We start from the raw sequence: 18610 nt of genomic DNA, 5'->3' as shown, positions 1-18610 counted from the left end.
CAGAGTACATTTCTGAACTCGTTAACTTCAATCATACTCATAGATGTGCCAATCAACTGCTTCTTTATGTTCCCTGGCTCGGCATCATCACTAAAGAGACCCACTCTCCCCACAAAGCCGTGCAGGACCACCTCCATGCTTGTGGGGAAGGCTTATCAGGCAGCAGGTCAGGCTGGTGCTGCTATGTACACTATGGCAGTGTTACAGGCGTGCCAGGCTGATCTGTTGAAGGACCTGAGTGCGGGCACCACGGTCGGCGAAGAGGCTTTCTCTGAGCTTTTTCGAGCCACGAATCTGTCTCTCCGTACGACCAATCAGACGGCTTGCGCCATTGGCCAGTCTATGTCTGCTTTAGTCAGCACGGAGAGACACTTGTGGCTCAACCTGTCGGGCATCAGAGACAAGGACAATGTTTTCCTTCTCAATGCCCCGGTTTCACCTTCTGGCTTATTTGGTGATGCTATGAATGTAGAGAGTCACAAGGAAGAGTCACAAGGAAGCCTTTGGGCAATTCCATCTTTGCCGCACTCAGGGGGAGGGGCCGTCTGCGACCCAGCCCCACACTGGTCCTTCTAGAAGGGAGGCTCAAAAACAAAGCGTTGCGAGTCGTGCTCCCTCTCGTAGAGACTGGGGGCTGGCTCGTCGCCCTCTGCAGCAACTAAAGCAAGACCTCAGGGCAGTAATTTCTAAGAAGAAAAAACCCTGACGGTCTTGCGCCCGGCCTTGTGGGGGTAGCCCCCCTCGGTTAGGGGTACGTATTCACCTGTACCTTCCCGATACCCCCACGAAACCTCTCCATTCCTGCCGCCTCTGGTGTTTCGGGAGTTAGAGGTTTCCAGCAAAATGTTGGGTGTTCCATTGCTTCCTGCCTTAGTCCAGGACACGGAATACTCGACATCCTCTCAACAGGAAGTGTCAAAATTTATACCATCTCAGAGAACCTGGCAGTGTGGAAGCTACTGCCAGGTGTTTCTATGTGGGTTCTAAGAACAGTAGAAAAATGCTACAGAATTCAATTCGATCACCGTCCTAGGTCTCATGGCATCTGCGTCCTCGGTGATCCCTTTGGACCTTCTGCACATGAGACTGTTTCAGTTGTGGCTCAAACCCAGGGGATTTCATCCAAGGGCCAGTCCCCTAAGGCAGATAAGGGTTACGTGCTGCACGCTTCGTACCCTTTCTATGTGGTTCAGACCCAGGTTCCTCACTTTGGGTCCCACTCTACGTGCATCTTGCCATCACAAATTGCTAATGACAGATGCCTCCCTGACGGGCTGGGGTGCGGTCTTAACTGGTCGTCCAGCTCAAGGGGAATGGGAGGGTCATCAGCTTGATTGGCACATCAACTGCCTCGAGTTGATGGCAGTATTTCTGTATTTGAGAGGCTGCCATGTCCTGGTACGGGTGGAAACACAGCAGTAGTCTCTTACATAAACCATCAAGGACGTCTAGGTTCACGCCAGCTCAACAGAATGGCACGGCAGATTCTCCTTTGGGCCCAGGGCAAGCTCCTGTCAATCAGAGTAATTATATCCCTGGATTCCTGAATGTGGGAGCAGATTTACTGTGCAGAAAGAAAATACCGATGAGGGAGTGGAAACTCAATCCCGAGGTAGTGGAACAAATCTGGGTGAGATTTTACAGAGCAGAAGTAGACCTCTTTGCCTCCCAACAGACAGTGCAATGTCCCCTCTAGTTCTCTCTGAGTCACCCAGCCCCCCTGAGTCTGGACGCGATGGCACATAAATGGCCCAGAATGCGCCTGTATACATTTCCTCCGGTTTCTCTGCTCCCGGGAGTCTTGGCCAGAGTTCGCCAGCAAGCGGGTCTTGCCTCTTACTGATAGCGCTGCGTTGGCCGAACAGGGTATGGTTCTCAGATATAATGTCTCCTCGATGGCTTGGGCGATTCCGGACAGGAGGGACCTTCTGTCCCAGGTGCAGGGGACAATATTTCGTCCCCGGCCCGAGCTGTGGAACCTTCATGTTTGGCCCCTGAAGGGTGCCAATTGAGGGACACTGGGCTTTCACCTGAAGTTATCGAGAACATTCTAAGTGCTAGGGCTCCATCTATTAGAAGTTACTGCAATAAATGGGGTGTCTTTGAAAGATGGTGCAGTGCACATTATGCGGATCCAGTTTACTGCCAAATGGACTTTCTGCAGGAAAAATTATGAGCAGGTACATGTCCCGCCACTCTGTGTTTACATGGCCGTTCTATCGGCTTGCCATGCCCTGATTGACGGGTTGCCATTGGGGAGACATCCTCTGCTCGCTCGCTTCGTTAGTGGAGCCATGCGGTTGAGATCTCCTGCTAGGACAAGGATCCCTTCATGGGACTTAGCAATAAGTCCCATGAAGTCCTTGAGTCCTTGAGGATCTGGTCGAGACCCCCTTTGAACCTCTAGAGTCAGCGTCAGATAAACTTCTTACTCTCAAGATGTTTTTTTCTTATGGCAATTACTTCTCTAAAAATAATTGGGGATCTACAGTCTCTGTCTGTCAGTGCAGCATGTTGTTCCGCTCTTATCAGGGAACAAGGGTTACATTTAAGTAACCCGAGACTCTTCTTTTGTGTCACTTGTATTGAAATGTCTTTCTAGCAAGTCAGTCCACTGTCGGCCATGTTTGGAACACTCTCAAGAAGTTAATTCCAGTCATGCCAGTGCAGCTCCTATCTACTTGAATGGAGGGTACGGTTGGTAAAGATTACAATCAAAGAACATATTTCAGATCAGCAGTAAACTGACAATACTGGTATCGTAAAGTGTGCTTTAATAATTCCCAGCTTGTATAGCTACTGTGCATGCACGTTCTCAAGCTGATTGACAGGTGATAACTGTATCTAAAAGATGTTTGGCTCTTTTACCTGTAAAGCAGGACTTCCTTTCTACATCCGTTGACCGTTGGACGATAGAGCTACTTGATTGGGCGTTCCAATTTCTCCCATTCATTTAAATAAAAGTGACACATCTCTGCCAAACAATCTCTGATTGAAATCAGTTTCAAGTTGTGTCCCATGCGCTGCATGTGAGGAGCGCTATTTGAATGATGCATGGAGTTGTCGGTTCCAAATTACGCTCTAATGAGGCATCATTTCAGTAAGGATGCTGCAATTGAGGACAGCAGCCTATGTAGGCTGGAGACAGTGAAGTAGCTCACTAAGTTTTGTAATAAACCCTCTGTGTGTAGCCTTCTCACTTATTAGGGGTCAGGATGGCTAGGATGCTCCCTTAGAAGGCAGCTGCCTATGTAGCTGCCAGTGGTAAATGGTGTGACTTAAAATGTTTTGGAACAGAGTGAGGGAGTGCAGTGTCCTGATGTTGCATGTATAATCCAGAGAATTTGGCTTGCAGCTCAATGTAATTAGTGATAATTGTAAAACCTGTTTGTTCTTCTCTGGATCCAATCAAAAAGCATCTACATTATCTCAGCGTGTCGTATTGGCTTTGGCAGAAAATGTCAGCACTAATTTAATGGCATCTCAGCACAAGATGAGCTAAAGTGTTCTTTAAACATAAGGAGGGGATGCCAGGGAGCCATATTCATCATTAGCGACGTGTGATCTATTGAAATCAATTGGGCTCCAATTGAAAAAGACATTACAGGAATAAAAAAAAGGTTTTGACTTTTGGTTGTTTGTTCGTGCAGATAGTATTTAATGTTCAAGTGTCACACCCACAAGTAAATACAATTGCCAATCACAAATATGGACTGTATGAATGTAGCCATTTATTCTTGGATAGGAAATGTCTGTGTGTATATGTATACCCAGCATCATTGAGGACACGCTGTTGTCCTCACCACCAGAGTTGAGAAAGACGTCCAATGGCTCATTGTCAGACATGTCCATCAGGTCCATTTGCTCCAGCATGTCCACATTCACCTCCATTGAAGACATGCTTCCTATTGTCTCTACACACCAAAGAAAGAGAACCAACATCACCTCACACCCCAACGCTGAGGTATATCAAGGATTTGAGTCCAGGATGAACATTAAAGACCTCATGAAATGGCTTGCAAGTGGTGTGGACATTGTTTTTTGAAGCAGGAAGTTGGACATATTAAGGGGCTCGTCCCTTATTTTTCATATACTGTAGGCTTTAGTTTACGTCTCAGCCACAAACCATAATTTCGTACTTGCTAGTTGGTTGCAGGTGTTTTTTCTGTTTTGTTTTGTTTTTTGAGTGGGTGGGACATTCCCATTCTAGAGAGTGTGTGATCTGTGCAGTGCAAAATGAGTCATCAGTATTTTTGGTCCATTTTCCCTGAAGAGACTGTCAATTTCAAATGCGTATATATATCTGCTAAAGTCTAAACACTAGCATATATATGGCTTCAAAGCTAATAGATTAGGTCTAAAAGCCATAAAACTTGAATTCTTTAACACTTGTAGTGGCCATCTCTGTGAACACAAAAACCCTTCGGATGAGATCTGAGTCCTCTCGTCCAATAGTACAACCAATTTGTTTTGTCAGATCATATTTGAGCCTCTGGGCTATCTCCTGGATTCGTCACCTTGCGGTCATTTTAACACTGTGATGTCATTAGCGCATGCTTCACAAACACAGACTGCGGTGTGAGGCATGCCCGTCACATGTGCGTGTGTGAGCGTGACATCAGTAAGCAGAACGGTGAGCTGCATACCTCAAGGTTGAGTAAAAGCGCAGCGGCACAGGGAGGTGGAGAGCAAAGAGAGAGAGGTGTTAGCTCCTCTTTTACAAAACTGGGATACAAACACAACTGCATTCATACACACTGAGTCTGTGTCACTGAAATAAATGATATTTTTTACATCTTTTGAACCAAAACCATTCCAGCCCATACTCCATAAATTAGTGAGGGGTAACCAGCTCTACTTAAAGGAATTATTCTCCCAAAAAGAGAAAATTCTGTCATCATTATTCTTTCACACTTTAATTTTGTTCCATATCCAAATGGCTTTCTTCCATTGAACATTAAAGAATATTTTTCAGAATGTCCTGGCTTCTCTATTCCATACAATTACATTTTGGAACTGGGCTATTGAGTTTGAAAAATGGCAAAATATGCAACATAAAAGCAGTTCAGACTTCTGCTCTATATTCCAAGTCTTCTAAAGCCATGTGATTAATTTAAAATTCCCTTAAAGTCTTCTCGTTCAAAACTGAACAGATTTTTGTGTCTTTGTTATGTTAACGATTCCTGAATGTGCCATATTTTCCACTGATGGAGATGGAACCTAACTAAAATAATCTTGACAGTGATTCTGTCAGTGCAATTCAGCAGCGCTGGCCATCTACTGAATCTACAGTGTGAAAGTGAAGTCTGATTCCCAAAATAATTACTCAAATGAGCCGGTTCTTTTAGTGAATCAAAAGCAGACAGCGCAAACCATTCATGGAGAAGCAGGCTATTAGCTTAATAATGAAAATGAAAATTATCTCACCATTTACTAACATTCATGCCATCCCAGATGTTAATGACTTTCTTTCTTCAGCAGAACACAAATTAAGATTTTTAGAAGACTATTCCAACTCTGTTGGTCCCCACTATGCAAGTGAATGGAGGCCTGACTTAGAAAGTCAAAATATGATAAAAAGGTTGCATAAAAGTAATCCATATGACTCAAGTGGTTAAATCCATATCTTCAGAAGCAATATAATAGGTGTGGGTGAGAAACAGAAGAATATTTAAGTCCTTTTCTAACCCAAATCTCCACATTAACGTTCACTTTTGAGTTGTGAAAGTTAAAAATAAACAGGCACCACATGTGACTTTCAGATGTTAAAGTGAAAGTGGAGATTTAGAGTAAACAAAAGGATACATTTTTATCTGTTTTTCACCCACACCTATGATATTGCTTCTGAAGATATGGATTAAAACACTATAGGCATATGGATTTCTTCTTTGTTTCCTTTTTGTGATTTTTGGAGCTACAAATGTCTGATCACAATTCACTTACATTATATAAACCTTCAGAGCTGAGATATTCCACTAAAAATCTTGGTTTGTGTACTGCAGTGGAAAGAAAGGCATACACATTTGTGATGGCATGAGGGAGAGTAAATGATTAGAGAATTTAAATTTTTTTAGTGTACTATCCCTTTAACCATATTTCTCGGTATTGAGGTGTTAGCTTCAAATAGCTTTTTAGTAGCAAATCTTCATGGTTACTGTTGTAACCTCCATTCCCCGAGGGAGGGAACGAGACGTTGTGTCGAATGAAGTGACACAAGGGGTCTTCCTGGGATGCCAAACATACCTCTGAACTTGAAAAAAGGCCAATGTCAAGTAGGCAGACAGAATTTGCATGCCCCGCCCCGGACATACTGGTATAAAGGGAAGCGGGTCAGGATTTTGCACTGCCGAAAATAAGGTACGGCCGTTTACAGTGGTAGATCTAGTGCTGTGGCAGGAGGGACACAACATCTCGTTCCCTCCCTCGGGGAACGGAGGTTACCACAGTAACCATGAAGTTCCCCTTCTGTCACTCACTCGACGTTGTGTCAAATGAAGTGACACAAGGGGTCCCATCTAAAAATGCCATGCACTGACTGGGTTATGTGAACTGTCGAGACAGGTGCAAGCAGGCTACTGCATGCTAGAGGCAACTGTGTCAGCTGCACGTTGGTGCTACATGACTAGCATGGGAGCAAGCCCGGCAGCCGTGTCCTTTTCTCTCACTATGTCTCTCACATAGGACATGAATCGGCTGGGGCTATCTTAACGCTATCAGATGCGTCAGGGAAGGCGGTCTTTCTCAGTCCTATTCTTTCAGGGGGAAAAGACCCTGCGGAGGCCATATCCTGCCCAATCTAGGGGGAGGTAACATGTGGCAAATACACCATGAGGGTTGTGAAGCCGTATGTGGGAATGGCGCTGTGGTAGGTCCAGCCTAATGAAGCCACGTCGACCGGGGCAGCGGGGCTGCCCAAGGGAAACACGGATCCACGACAGGGAAATACCTCATGGGGAGTTTGCCTGAGAAGGGAACTAAGCCCGTGGAGCCCGACCCCAGTACAGAGCACCTGAGACTCTTAGTGGGTCTGGCCACGAATTGCTCCGCTGAATTCACCGGCCAGAAGGCTAGGGAGGAGAACATCCAGGGAGCGACACTTGGGCTAACCTGGGATAGAAGGCGCACTGGATTAACTAGTTGAAGGGTGCTGTGTGCAAGCGGAACACCCGGTCGGTTGTGCTGCATTACTGAGTTCTACCGGCTCGGACCTGACAAAACACAGGACGAGACCTACTCAACCCTGAGATTGTAACGACCCAGTGAGCTAACCTCTGTTTGGAGAAGGCGTTCCCTTTCCGCCGTTTGGAGTCCACCTGTGGTAAATTCAGTTGATTGGACATGATTTGGAAAGGCACACACCTGTCTATATAAGGTCCAACAGTTAACAGTGCATGTCAGAGCACAAACTGAGCCATGAAGTCCAATGAATTGTCTGTAGACCTCTGAGACCAGATTGTATCGTGGCACAGATCTGGGAAAGGGTACAGAAAAATGTCTGCAGCATTGAAGGTCCCAATGAGCACAGTGGCCTCCTTCATCCGTAAATGGAAGACGTTTGGAAGCACCAGGACTCTTCATAGAGCTGGCTGCCTGTCAGAGTGACGTGATTGTCTCCAGCATTTCTCTGTGGAGAGAGGAGAAACTTACAGAAGAACAGTCATCTCTGCAGCACTCCAATCAGGCCTGTATGGTAGAGTGGCCAGACGGAAGCCACTCCTCAGTTAAAGGCACATGACAGCCCGCCTGGAGTTTGCCAAAAGGCACCTGAAGGGCTCTCAGACCATGAGAAACAAAATTCTCTGGTCTGATGAACTCTTTGGCCCGAATGGCAAGCGTCATGTCTGGAGGAAACCAGGCACCGCTCATCACCTTGCCAATACCATCCCTACAGTGAAGCATGGTGGTGGCAGCATCATGCTGTGGGGATGTTTTTCAGCGGCAGGAACTGGGAGACTAGTCAGGATCGAGGGAAAGATGAATGTAGAAATGTACAGAGACATCCTTGATGAAAACCTGCTCCAGAGCACTCTGGACCTCAGACTGGGGCGAAGATTCATCTTCCAGCAGGACAACGACCCTAAGCACACAGCCAAGATAATAAAGGAGTGGCTACGGGACATTTTCAGATCAGAGATCTGAAAATGGCTGTACATCGACGCTCCCCATACAACCTGATGGAGCTTGAGAGGTCCTGCAAAGAAGAATGGGAGAAACTGCCCAAAAATAGGTGTACCAAGCTTGTAGCATCATACACAAAAAGACTTGAGGCTGTATTTTGTGCCAAAGGTGCTTCAACAAAGTATTGAGCAAAGGCTGTGAATACTTATGTACATGTGATTTTATAATTTTTTTTTTTTTCGTTTTTTATTTTTAATAAATTTGCAAAGATTTCAAACAAACTTGTCACATCATCATTATGGGTTATTGTTTGTAGAATTTTGAGGAAAATAATGAATTTAATCAATTTTGGAATAAGGCTGTAACATAACAAAATGTGGAAAAAGTGACGTGCTGTGAATACTTTCCGGATGCACTGTATGTACGCTACCATCGCGGTGCTGTCTGAACGGATCAAGACACTCGTTGGTGAGGCGCGCTGTCATTGAGAGTCTAACTCCATGCCGAGAAAAGAGATACTCTGAACCGGGGCGAGCTTGCTCTTTTCCCAGTTGACCTGAAGCCCTAGATGGCTGAGGTACCTGAGCACCTGGTCCCTGTGAGTGCATAGTAACTCTCGAGAGTGAGCCAGGATGAGCCAGTCATCGAGGTAGTTGAGTATGCGGATGCCCACTTCCCTTAGCGGGGCAAGAGCTGCCTCTGCGTCCTTCGTAGCAAGATGGAGGCGTGGAAGTATGCGTCCTTCAGGTCTACCACCGCGAACCAATCTAGCTGTCGAACACGGGTAAGAATGAGTTTCTGCGTGAGCATTTCGAACGGGAGTCTGTGCAAAGCCTGGTTGAGAACTCGCAAGTCCAAGATTGGTCGCAACCTGCCACCTTATTGGGTACAATGAAGTAAGGGCGGTAGAGACCCTTCTTCATCTCGGCTGGAGGGACGGGCTCTATCACATCCTGGAGAAGCTGGATGTAAAGTCTCTGCCTGTAAAGCACTGGCTTTTTCACCGCATACGGAAGTGGAGCGAATACCGCCGAAATGAGGCGGAAGCTGGGCGAACTGAGTCACGTAGCCGAGTCGGATGGTCCTGGCCAACCAGTGCGACTGGTTGTGCAGCGAAAGCCGCGTGTCCAAACTCTGCGCAGTGGGCACTAATGGGACGATTGCTTTTGACATACCGGGCGGGGCATCAGGGGAGCGGGTAGTAGCGCGTCGGGAGGCAGAAGAGCGTCTCGAGGCTTGGGTGCTGAGAAAAGGCTCAAAGCATTTACCTTGCTTCACGCACCCGACAGGGGGTGGGTTAGAGACTGAGGAAGAGGTCCTAGAGAGGCATCTTCGGAACTCGTCAGCGCTGGCCTGCTGGGGCTGAGCAGTCGCGGGTCCGGAGGTGAGAGAGCTGCATCCGGACTGTATGGTTTTGGCGGGCGGTCCCGTGGCGGAGTTCTCGGGACACAAGAGGATCGCAGCCACTCTGTCCACCTGGGGAACCTCCGTGTACCCGTGGGCCGCCCCACCATCCAGGGTAGTCAGAGTGGATGATCAGAGGGGTCGTTTCCGGGCAGTAAAAGGTGCCCTCCATGACCGTGTCAGCTCGGATAGCTGCGGCGTGGCTATGAGCAGCACCCTGACCCGAGGAACCGAACGAGTAGCCGTGAGTAGGGGACGGAGGTTTCCAGTCCAGCCTCGCGCTCACGGCGGCCCAGGAAAGCATAGCGGACATCTGCGCATCAGCCTCAGACTGGGCGAGCAGACCCGAAGGTGGCAGACCAGAGGAGTCATCAGCATCAGACGCGATGTGATGCAGCGGCAATGTCGTCATCCAATTCCGGGGACTCAAGGGAGAATGCCGGCTGGCCGCGAGGCTAGCCGCACTCATCCTGTGCTCAGACGGAAGCATGCAAGCGTGCCGGGGGTTGTGTGGTTCGTGGGGATCTATTCGGCGAAACTGAGCCCGTCATCAACCCCAAATCACCTTCATCGCCAGCCTGGTCGTCCTCAATCCCGTGGGAAGAAGGAACGACGCGGGGGGCGGCTGAAGTGGCTTTCTCTCTGGCTTTTTTCAAGTTCAGAGATAAGTTTGGAGTCCCAGGAAGACCCCTTGTGTCACTTCATTCAACACAACGTCGAGTGAGTGACAGAAGGGGAACTATGTTATTGATTGTGATGCTGCGTAGCATTGACAAAAGCCACACCGCAATATCATGCCGTGTTTACTGTCAACAGTTTTTAATCAGAAGTATAGATGTCCAATTCACAATTGAATCACTCAATTGAGTTGATTCTGTACAATGAATTGGTTGCAGGTGATGGCAAAAGGTCTGAATCAGTTCACAATTCAATCAGAAGGCTCACATGAGCTTTTGAATCATGTGGAGCAGTTTCTCATTTGCCACCACACAACAGACAACTTTAAAACACATAAAATAAAGATAACGCTGATTGCAATGGATATTCATTTACCAATGTTTCCCCTATAAGCATTAAGCAGCAGCACACTGCATACTGCTTTGTTGGCTTTTCATTCCTGTAAAGACTGAATATAGTACGAGTCAATAGCATTTGAGTGCGGCCTGTGAAGGAGCACATCATTGGTTTGACACACTGAACGAATACACCCCTAATCTGAATGAGCAAGAATTAGAATCTGTTGACTTACTGAAGGAGAGGAGGTGGTATGTTATTTGTGTACTTAGAAAATCTTGTTCAACAAGGAGAGAAAATGGCTGGATGAATTATGAGTAAGAGTGACTGATGACATTATAGGACGTAATTAAATCACTTATAAGTATTTTTAGGCTAAAATTGTTGTCTTTAGTCATGCACAACATTTCACAAAATGATAGTTATGCTTTGTTGTCATTTGTGGGGAAAGTGCTTCCGATGCTTAAACACTCTACTGTGTTCTCATAATAGATTTGTAGATATGCACATTTTAATAAAGTATAATTAGGCTTTTGTTGTGAATGACTCAATGGTTTAATGACACAAAACACAAGACGTTTTTCAAACATTTTCACTGAACGAATCAGTAAACAAATCTGAATGACAGACAGAGAAATATAATCTAGATTTAATTCACTCCACTGAACAAATTTGACATTTATTGTAGTAAAAGTTTTTTGGGGTGTTTTATATAACTGTAAAATATAGAAGTTCAATATTTTGGTTAATAAATAGAGAAAAGAAAAGGAATGATTAGGGAAGATGAAACCTACTGCCAATAAATAGACAGTTACAATATGGTTTATATTAGTATATATTAGTATATGGTTTGTCTGTATTCTTCAAGTGATTTTGATATTTTAATAACTTTATAAATGTTTATCTTAGCAAATAACAATATTCTGAATAAAAGTTCACTGGCTAGCTTAAATTATGTAAAAACACAGTTAAAAAAACACAACACCATTTATGCAATAGAGTGGAATACATTAAATGAGTGTCATTGGGGACGGATCCCTCTGAAGATTGAAATCCTAGAATCGGCCCTGGTTTATATGATCTATTTGAATTTAGGTTTAATAAAACAGTAATTTTCTGATAAATGTAATGATTATAATACTGTATAATTTAATAATCTATAATATTGTATATATTATCTTATATTACTATTATAATAATATAATAATATAATGATTCTAAGGTTGTTTTAAGCTATTCCTCTAATGACACGTGGAAATACACGTCCGGCATTGCAGACTCATGGACGCTTGAACAACAGCACCGCTGCTGAAGGAAAATCCAATGGGAAAACACTGTTTACAATCAATGAAAAACCAAACCTGCAAATGCATTCTATCATTTGCCAGTGATGAAGAATGTCTTACTAAGTCCATCACGTGTGCAGTTTGTGAACAACTACTGCATTTAAAGTTATTTTACAACTAAAAGAGTATCAAAATTAGTAGCCTACACGAAAACACACAAACAAGTGCCATGGCATCACCATGTTTTTTTGGACATGTTCCATTACCTGGAATCACCATGTAAAAATAAATAAATAAATTACCTCATGCACTATTCTCTACTATGCTGTGCCATGGCTTTGATAAACATCATGTGAATAAGTCCTTTTGATGCTTTGTCTATGACAGTATGCTCCATGCATCTGGTTAAAAAATAAATAAAATAAAATAAGTAGCTTTTTACTATTGGCATGTAGCCTGTAGTGTAGCATTCATATTATCTAAACAAACTGTTGAGTCATTCTGTATGAATGACTCCTATAAGCTGATTTTTTTATCTACAGAGTGAAACATACAGAGCGACCAGTGTAGTCCAATTCCCGAACAAATGTCTGTTATGATCAACTTTTTAGTGAAACAGAAAAAAAAAGAAAAAAACATGCCTTCAAAAACTCTGTGTGAGCACACATTTAACAAGAGTCGTATTAAATTTCCGGGTGTCAATCGATTTAAATTTTAATAGATACAAATGAATTAAACACATATATCAATATTTGCTGAAAAGGGCCCCAAATGAAGATAATTTAATTAAAATTGTATATAATAATTGAAATAATTTAATTCACACACAAACACACACGCAAACACATGCAAACATGCACACAAACACATTAGGGTTATTGATTTAACCTGATGATTTTGTGTAATTATAAAAAAAATTTAGCATTAAAAAAAATTACGCAATTAATCATGCCACCTGACACGTACATAAATTCAGTAAAAAAATAACAGATTTACCTACCATATAATATAATAAATAACACAATATATTGATTCATAAGGTGCTTTTGAACTGTTTTTAATTGTCAATTTATGTACATATGCATCAGCAGGCACTTTTGAAGCTTCTCATTGGTTTTTAGCTTCATAAACGCCACATTTTCAGGACATTGTGTTAGGTTAAAAGTAGTTGAAACTTTGCAAATTGTGAGATCCCTGCATTTTCTTGTGCTTTGCCCCGCTGTCACGAATGTCCTGTGTGACTGGCTCTCATTCTGTCAGTGCGCTGGTTGTGAGTTCTGACGCGCTTAACTGCCCCTTGCTGACACAGCTTGTAAAAACATGTTCTTCAAGCTTGAATTTCTCTGATGGTAGGAAAACAACTTAACTGGCTTAATCTTTTAATGAAAGTTATCATATAGTTTCAGTAGACTTGGAGTACAGTGCACAAGTCGTGTGGATTACTTTTGTTGATGTTTAGCTATTTTTTAGAGCTTAACAGCCTCCCTCCCCTTTTAAAATCATTATATATAAAAACAAAAAGAGCAAAAATATCCTGTTTGAGTAAAGAAGGAATATCCCATTTTAGGTGATATTTTCCTTTCATTGCATCATTAACCATTCCTCTGTTTGATTCTAGCATATTTCCCCTGCTGGCTGACCCTAGACCTGACCTCTTAATGACCTCGCTGCCTTTCCATTTGCTGCTTTGTTAAAGTGCGCTTGCTGTTCCAACACAACTCCCTTCAGCTTCTCTTTTATACATTCATCATGCAACCACGTGCCTCCTGAGTCATTTTAGACAAATTAAAGGGGGAGGAAGATGAAAGGAACACTTAGTTTATGGAGTTCAGGGCTGGGAATAGCCTGCTCTATCCAATATATCGAATGCTGTGGAGCAGACAGGCACTCATATTTGTAATGATGACAGCTGGGTGTTTTTGTACTAGACCGAGTAGACATTTTCCTGGGATATAACAGCTTTGCACTTGGACAAACACAATATTTTCATTATCATTTATTACTTTGCTTCCATTTATATTTACTGTGTGTAATGTGCATGTTGATCTGGTTCAGGTATGCTTAGGGGGTGTGGGCATCACTCACCTCTCCTTTCTGCGATCTGCAGGTACCCTGTGGACAGGTAGTGCTCCATGTCCTGTTGAAAAGCCTCTTCCAGGTATTTTTGCCTTTCCTTCAGTTTTACCTGTGGCTGCACAAGCTCTGCCTCCGGGGCTCTCTGAGCATGTTCCAGCTCCATCTCCGCTGTTATTGGAGGACAAGAATATGGAGATAAGACAAACTATGTTAAAAGTGAAACGTGTAGTTTCTGTGCTACTAGTGACACCAAGCGTAGTTGCAATAATAGTAATAAAAAAGCAATGTTTCCAATCAGATTTCCCAAACAATTCTACCACCGCACCCCCAATCTGCTATTGTACAAATAGGTTGTCATGCCCAAAAGTCATGTCACTGTTTGAGGCAAATGTTGCTCAAACAAACCACACCACTGAAACATTAGTCAACCTAAGACTTTAATTTTAAGTGTGTACCAGCAAGCAACTTGAGAGACGAGTCAAAATTATTTACTGTTGTCGACAACATGGTATCACATAAAAATATGATGTCATAACCCACCCATTTCTTGAAACGACTTCTAAAATCTAAAAACAAAGTCTCAATTTTTTATCAAATTTTTTTCATTAAGTACATCTCTTTGTTCTCAATTTGTATTTCTGTCTCTCTAGTTCACTTGCTCCTTTTGCATCTCTGTGGGCTGGAGTGCTTGTGGATGACTGGAGCTGATTTATTGGACTACAGAGACCTGACAGTCTATGTATGTGTGAGGGTAACAGAATGACCCCTTGTTAGTTTTAATGGCAGCATCGGTAACTTGACTACGTGTAAGGCTGCCCATATTCATATAAAAGACTCCATGTTTGTTTGTGTGTCTTTTGTTTAGTCTTTTGTGTGGATTAATCAAGGACTGTGGTCATCCTGATGGAAGAAGCTCTGGTGTTTCATCAAAGAGTTGAGCTCCAGTGCGCACATGTCCTCTCTTGAGTTATCATCCCACACTCTCCTTAAACAAAGTGCTGCTCACAAAATACACACAAACACATTACACTCCAATTTACTTCTTTATAGACTTGAATCTAACAGACATCTGTCTTTAGGTGTAGACTCACTGTCTGCTCTGTGCCACAGAACATCAGTCATATTTAATATGGGTGTCTATAACAGCAGAGCCCCACACAGTAATCATTTTACATGTCTACAACACTGCTAATGTTCCTTCTGTTTCATCATCCATATACATACATTCTCTCACAATAATGAATAAAATGATGCTCTGTGCATATCCTTAGTTATGCAGTTGGTTAACAGTCTTTATCGGATTAGGACTAAGAGATGTACAGTAGATAGGTCTAGCCTGTATGAGACTGTGGCAGACCTCTGCCTTTTCTATAAAGGAGGAAGCGGGAGCCAGGTGAACAATCCACATGAAAAATGTATTGTATATACACTTTTCATTGTCACACAATATGACTTTTCAGCCATAACATTCAACACACAGACAGGTCTGGGTTATTTTTCAGCGGTTTCTAACACACACAACCACATCGACATGTGCACACACAGCTCCGTGCGACTCTCTCTCGCTGTCTGCCGCTCTCAGCTCCTTAAGTATTCCCGCTGCTCCTCATTGGAATGTGAGACCGGTGTGGCGCACAGGTGGAACTCGTTCACCACTTATCTTTCCGGTCTTGCTCTGCTCAGACACAGCTCCGCCACACCCTACTCACCCTGCTCGGCACAGAAACATTTTGAAATATTTGATATTACCCATGTCTGTTCACGCACTGATTTTGCTCAAAGTCTGAAAGAGTTTTAAAAGACAGTTCAGCTTGTATTAGAGGTCTAGCACTTCTGCCTGTTATTTCCCCTGAGAGGAGCTACTCTGTCTGTTGCTGCTATACAGATGCACTGACCTGAAACATATACAAAAGAGTCTCTGGGAACTTTCCAGAGGACTAGGGAATATTGAGTCAAAGAATATTGAGATGATTCACGCACATTTGGCAGATGCTTTGATCGAAAGTGGTTTACATTGAATTTAAGGTATATAATTTACCCATTCAAGCAATCCTTGGGAATTGAACCCTCAACCTTGGCATTGCTGGTGCATGAAACACTAGTCCTCTAGAGTGCTGCAAAATAAAAGAGTCTTCTAAAGGACTATACTGAGTCAAAGAATACTGAGCATACGAGTGTATGAGTCTGCTAGAGGGCTAGAGAATACTGATTCAGAGAATACTGAGCATCAGAAAGGACCTGAAAATACAAATTCAAAGTATTTTGAGTCCTCTAGAGGACTGAAGAGCTCTCAGTCAAAAAATATTTAGTCTTCTAGTGAGCTAGAGTCTATTGAGTAAAAGCATACAGAGTCTTCAAGAGGGCTAGAGAATAATGATTCAAAGCATATTGAGCATTAAAAAGGACAAGAGAATACTGGGTCAAAGAACACTGAGCATTCAAAAAGACAAAAAAACTGAGTCAAAGCATACTGAGTTTTCAAGAGGGCTAGAGAATACTGAGTCAAAGCATATTGCACGTTCAAATGGACAAAACACACTGAGTCAAGCATGCTGAGCACTTAAGAGGACTACAGAATACTGAATTAAAGAACACTGAGCATTCGAAAAGACTAAAAAAATTGAGTCAATGCATACTGAGTTTTCAAGAGGGAAAGAGCTCACTAAGTCAAAGTATATTGAGCATTTGAAAGAGTTCCATAGGAGAAATTGAAATAGACAAAAGTGAGACACAGAGTAAGATTGTATACCTATGATACAAAATTAAAGTGGATAGCATAGCCCAAACATTTTGGTCTTGAAAGAATTTGATGAGAAAAGTTGAGTTTAGCAGATGAGTTTTGAAATTTCAGACTTTTGATTGCAGACTCTGGTACCTTGACAAATCCGAGTCTTGATATCTTTTCTGAAAGTCAAGAGAAAACTCATGTGAGACTGCTGAGGTCTTTCAGGCAAAAAAAAAAAAAAAACAAGCTTCCACCAAACTCTTCATGTTCTCTAATAGCTGTCTAGGAGAAACAATTGAAAAAAACCCTTGAAAAAAACAATTTTATTGTGATCAATCTTTCTTAAGGACATAGCGGGAAAAGGGATGCTTTATAGGCATTGCTCTGATGGCAGTAAGCTGGCTCTGTGATTTAATGGCAATTAATTGGATCCACTTATTGACTGTGTCATGCAGCAATGATCAAATGAATGATTGCCTGCAGAACACCCCTACACACACTCCATACATCTTGGTTTGTGCTCCTGTAATGGCTTCATTTGTGTGTAATTGTAATGACAAATTGTAGGGATATAGAGACAACAGAGACATGTGCTGCGAGCAGAGGAACTATTGAGTCGAAGACGATGTGCTTGCTTTGCCATATGGGCTGTTGAAAAGATTCATTCACACCAGCTTAAGTTCACATCTCACTCTTTGTGTGGTGACACCTGCACCTGTGACTATACTCAGCTCCATCTGATTTAGTGTCATTCAGTGCTCTGTAATGTCTTGACATGAGATTGCATGCCATTTTGCATGCTACATGAGTGGTTTTAAGTGTGAATTGGCCAGGATTATTTGGATTATTTGTTTGCTCTTAAGGGTGAACTTGAACTTTAGCATCCACATCCCGGTATTGTGACGAAATATGACTCCATGCTACCTGATTGGTCCTTAGCATTTCATGATGATATTAATATAATAATGCCTTTTATTTATAATGCTCATTTCTTGCACTCAAAGTGCTACAAGATTGAATAAACACATAACATACAACAGCAACCACCATAACAACAAATTTAAAAAGACTAAACACAAAATGATTAACATACAGCAGCAACCACACATAAAATTAATATTAATAAATATTAAAATACTACCTTAAATAAATGAGTCTTAACTTAAAACAATCCAAGATTGTGGCGTTTCTAATAGTAAAAGGAAGAGCATAGCTTAGGGCCTCTGAAAGAGAAAGCTCTTTTCCCCATTGATTTAAGTTTGAAGGAGGGCTGCTGAAAAGCAAATGAATTGGCAGAACGAAGAGAATGGGTGGGAGTGTATGGTGCAACAAGACTGCAAAGATACTCTGGAGCAATACCATGAACTGCTTTAAACATTAAAATGAGAGTTTTAAAATGGATGCAATACGAGCGTGAATGGGAAGCCAGTGCAACTACAAGTGCACAGGGGTAATGTGTAGTAGACATGGTGAGGTATGTGTAAGAACATGAGCAGCAGAGTTCTGAATATACTGAAGCCTATTTATGTTTTTTTGCTGGTAGGCCAGAAAAGAGGGCATTGCAGTAATCCAGCCTAGAGGTGATAAAGACATGGATAATTCTTTCTGCATCAGCCAGAGAGAGGAAGGGCCTAAGTCTGGCAATATTACTAAGGTGATAAAAGGCTGTTTTGGAAATAATTTTAGTGTGCATCAAATGACAACTGAGCATCAAAGATGACACCCAGGTTCCGAACTTGGGAGGAGAGAGGCACAAGGCTGTTGTCAACCATTATTTATTTATTTATTTATTTCAAGCAAAAATAGTGTGACATCAGAAAAGATACACAATAATAATAACTTATACACTTATGCTTGAAAATGGAGTGGGAAGAAGTGAAACTTATTAAACCCCACCCCAGTCTATCAAAGAATTTATACAAACAAAAAATAGCTGCTTCCTTCATCAATAATCTCAAAGAGAAAATAATAATAATTAAAAAAAAAA

General features: G+C 42.6%; 1 protein-coding gene across 3 annotated transcripts in view; it reads right to left on the bottom strand.

Moving 5' to 3' along the window:
- Positions 1 to 18610, bottom strand: part of dtnbp1b (dystrobrevin binding protein 1b) — an 83133-nt gene that overhangs the window by 1127 nt on the left and 63396 nt on the right. Inside the window, exons 3-4 of one of the 3 annotated variants that reach the window (XM_052136666.1) lie at positions 13908 to 14066; positions 3771 to 3914 (exon numbers count right to left, since the gene is read on the bottom strand). In XM_052136666.1, coding sequence (XP_051992626.1) covers positions 3771 to 3914; positions 13908 to 14066 — 303 coding nt within the window. The remainder of the gene's footprint in view (positions 1 to 3770; positions 3915 to 13907; positions 14067 to 18610) is intronic. The other 2 variants (XM_052136668.1, XM_052136667.1) reach the window with 2 other exon arrangements.

This window comes from Xyrauchen texanus, chromosome 10 (assembly GCF_025860055.1).
Source record: "Xyrauchen texanus isolate HMW12.3.18 chromosome 10, RBS_HiC_50CHRs, whole genome shotgun sequence".
NCBI lineage: Eukaryota > Metazoa > Chordata > Actinopteri > Cypriniformes > Catostomidae > Xyrauchen > Xyrauchen texanus.
The sequence above is the reverse complement of the archived record's forward strand: the minus strand, read 5'-3'. Positions and strand labels throughout refer to the sequence as shown.